This window comes from Octopus bimaculoides, chromosome 28, assembly GCF_001194135.2.
Source record: "Octopus bimaculoides isolate UCB-OBI-ISO-001 chromosome 28, ASM119413v2, whole genome shotgun sequence".
NCBI classification, from domain to species: domain Eukaryota; kingdom Metazoa; phylum Mollusca; class Cephalopoda; order Octopoda; family Octopodidae; genus Octopus; species Octopus bimaculoides.
In genome coordinates this window covers 15365640-15369313 of record NC_069008.1, presented here as the reverse complement: position 1 = coordinate 15369313, position 3674 = coordinate 15365640, and the positions used below count along the sequence as shown (strand labels likewise).

The following is a 3674-nucleotide window of genomic DNA, read 5'->3' as shown; positions in this document are numbered from 1 at the left end:
GTTTTCTACATACTTTGTCAACACCCGCAAGGCTGAGGTCTTTTTTTGTTCGCGGATGGAGATGCACAATCTTCACTAGAGTGTTAGGGTTAGGGAATTCTGTCCCTAACACTCTAGTGAAGATCGTGCGGGAGTTAATCTGAAAAATTACCATTCCTTCTCTATTCGGGTAAAATTCCGCACAAATCAAGAACATCTGCATTCCATAGCTAGAAATAGCAGCCAAATCACGCACAAATCAAGGACATCTGCATTCCAAAGCTAGAAATAGCAGCCAAATCATGCACAAATCAAGGACATCAACATATAAAAGACAAAGAATCGACGCGCCAAAAACCGAACGTCTACAGAATTAAAAATATTTTCATTGTTTAATACTTACGGAAATGTTTCGTAAAGGATAGAGTTGCTATATATACGTGTGTATCTGGTAGTTGAGAAATAAATTATAAATACGTTTTGTATGCATTAGAAACTTATTAGAAACCGATTCAGAGAAATTCACGTACGAGACGTTCTAATCGGATGTTAACGTTAAATAGGATGTACGTTTCATGCGCATGCGTGTCTGTAATATTTAAGAGAGATAACTCTTCTTAAGTAAGGGGAGGCAACGAGGAAATTTGAATATTAACCTATGTAGTGAAGTCCATTTTTTAGCAAAGAACAACTTTGCAATCGCAAGTATCCGCCTATTCTGCCTTCTGGTGAGAATGTAGCGAATCTGGATTGTGTCACTAGACCCAGAAGTGATCAAATGGCTGGTAGGTTTTCCCAGGTTCTGAAGTTAGTATTAACAAAGGCAGGGTGGGGTTGACAATGATCAGAATCTCCTCCAAACCATTTTTCCTCAATTTTATGAACACTCGAAAATGTACCTCTGCAAAGTTTCATTTAAAAAAACAATTCTTCAGACACTAACAAAGAAATCAGTCTTTGTGGGACATTAAAATATATGTATTCTACTGGTGTGAGCTCCTCTGTTTTGTACTGAGGGGGGGGGGGGGGAGTTTATATACAAATTTGACAACTTTACAATATTCCTGGGAATGAAACAGCTATAACTATATTATACAATAAATATTATTGTATAATATAGTTAATGGGTGAAGCATTTAAAAGATAACAGACAATAAATATACTCTGTAATTCGGGGATGCAATATCCGACAAAGAATAATGTTTAGGGTTGTTTTGGTATAAAGGTTCTTACACCATGGAAAGGGAATGCATGAAATGGTCAAAGAAGCAGCAGATCAAAACTGCAAAAACAAAAGAAAAAATTCTAAACTCTTTGGAAATACTTTAGTTATAATATCCATTGCATAACACACAGGAAAATTAAATATAGCAAATAAGAAACGAGAAACTACCCTTTTCATTGCTCCTTAGCATGAATATGTTTGTGTTTTGTTAACTTACTATTTTGAGTGAAGGATTTACCACAAATATCAGTGATATGGCTTTTCTCCTGTATGAATATATTTGTGTGAAGAAAGATTACTCTTACGAGAAAATGAATTTTTACAAACATTACGATGATATGGCTTCTCTCCAGTATGAATATGTTTATGTGTAGTTAGGGTAGAATTACGAGAAAACGATTCACCACAGATATTACAATGATATGGTTTCTCCCCTGTATGAATACGTTCATGTCTATTTAAGATACCATTATTAGAGAATGATCTACCACAGATACCACAATGATATGGTTTCTCTCCTGTATGAATAAGTTTGTGCATAGTAACATTACTACTTCGAGAGAATGATTTACCACAGATATCACAATGATATGGCTTCTCTCCTGTATGAGTACGTTCGTGCCTAGATAAGTTACCACTGGAAGAGAATGAATACGTCTGTGTTTTGTTACGGCATTACTTTCAGAGAATGATTAACCACAGATATTACAATTATATGGCTTCTCTCCAGTATGAATACGTATGTGTGTAGATAAGTGAACACTTTGAGAGAATGATTTAGCACAGATATTACAATGATATGGTTTCTCTCCTGCATGAATACGTTTGTGTTCAGTTACAAGAATTCTTTGAGAGAACGGTTTACCACAGATATCACAATATGGTTTCTCTCCTGTATGACTACGTTTGCGCACAATAATGTGACTACTTCGAGAGAATGATTTACCACAGATATCACAATGATAGGGTCTCTCCCCTGTATGAGTACGTTCGTGCCTAGATAAGTTACCACTGGAAGAGAATGATTTACCACAAATGTCACAATGATATGGTCTCTCTCCTGTATGAATACGTTTGTGCATAAGGAGGTCACTTTTTTGAAGGAAGGACTTTGTACAGATATCACAATCATATGATATCTCTGTTGTCATGGATTCAGGGGAAATCAATTGTATACTTTTCTCACTCTCTTCCATTACTTTTCTTTTCAAATCCGGTTTATATATTTTTCTTGCTTTTGTTTTTATATATTGCTGTATCTCTGTCCAGTGTTACCTTTGTTTAGCAACACTTAAATAAGTTTATTCAACTTTTTTCAGAACACAGACCCCTCTTCTTGACACTCCAGTTGGTGTTCAGAAATTTTTCTAATAATATTATTCCAGAGGAAATGTTTCACAAGAATTCTTCCAAAGATTTGTAAAATACAATCTGATACATCTCTTTTGTATAATATTTTCTTTTTGTCTTTAAAACATGGTAGATATTGAGGATGTTTCTTCTGTTATGTCAATGTTGTCTGATGTTCTGAAATTAGAGAGAAACAACAGTGTAAGATGTTGAGGTTCCTTAAACAATACAAGTTCATTTCTAATGAGATCAACTGAGCTGGATGACAACAGCTTCATAAGGAAGTGTTGATCTCTCAAAGTAGATGGGACACATGGAAGTGGGACACTAAGGAAGACATGGGAGGAAGGGCTGATTAATTAACTTAGGATGCTGAACCTTTTAGGTGATGTGACAAAGAACAAGATGCCTGTGAAGTGCCATATAAAGCAATCTGTGCACTACGAAGTGGTTGGCACCAGGAAAGGCATCCAACTGTGGAAACCATGAATCCGGCGAAAATAAAAAAATAAAATGGAAAGGTCCATTTGGGGGTAGGGGTGACTGTGCGCCAAGTCCGCCGAATTGTCAAGGTGTTCAGTGTCGTAAAAGCGAGTGGAAATCAGATTTTCATGGATATTAAATTCGAAATAATCCCTAGGTAATTAATCAGATGAACACCCGCACGATCTTCACTGAGGTGTTAGGGAATTCCGTCCCTAACACCCTAGTGAAGATCGTGTAGGTGTTCATCTGAAAAATTACCAATCCCTCTCTATTCGGGTAAAATTCCGCACAAATCAAGGACATCTGCATTCCATAGCTAAAAATAGCAGCCAAATCACGCACAAATCAAGGACATCAACATATAAAAGACAAAGAATCGACGCGCCAAAAAGCCAACGTCTACAGAATTAAAAATATTTTCATTGTTTAAAACTTACGGAAATGTTTCGTAAAGGATAATGTTGTTATATATATATATATATATATATATATATGTGTGTGTGTATCTGGTAGTTGAGAAATAAATTATAAATATGTTATGTAAGCATTAAAACGTATTACAAATCGATTAAGAGAAATACATCCACAAGATATTCTAATCGGATACCAACATTGTATAGGACGTATGTTTCAT

The 3674-nt window shown here is 35.6% G+C and overlaps 1 protein-coding gene and 1 pseudogene across 1 annotated transcript in view; both read right to left on the bottom strand.

Annotated features, from left to right (window-relative positions):
- Window positions 1-3662, bottom strand: part of LOC106882788 (zinc finger protein 91-like) — a 10506-nt pseudogene extending 6844 nt beyond the window's left edge.
- Window positions 1-3674, bottom strand: part of LOC128251101 (zinc finger protein 436-like) — a 14411-nt gene that overhangs the window by 1016 nt on the left and 9721 nt on the right. The window contains exons 3-4 of the mRNA XM_052977476.1: window positions 2028-2215; window positions 1213-1261 (exon numbers count right to left, since the gene is read on the bottom strand). Coding sequence (XP_052833436.1) covers window positions 1213-1261; window positions 2028-2215 — 237 coding nt within the window. The remainder of the gene's footprint in view (window positions 1-1212; window positions 1262-2027; window positions 2216-3674) is intronic.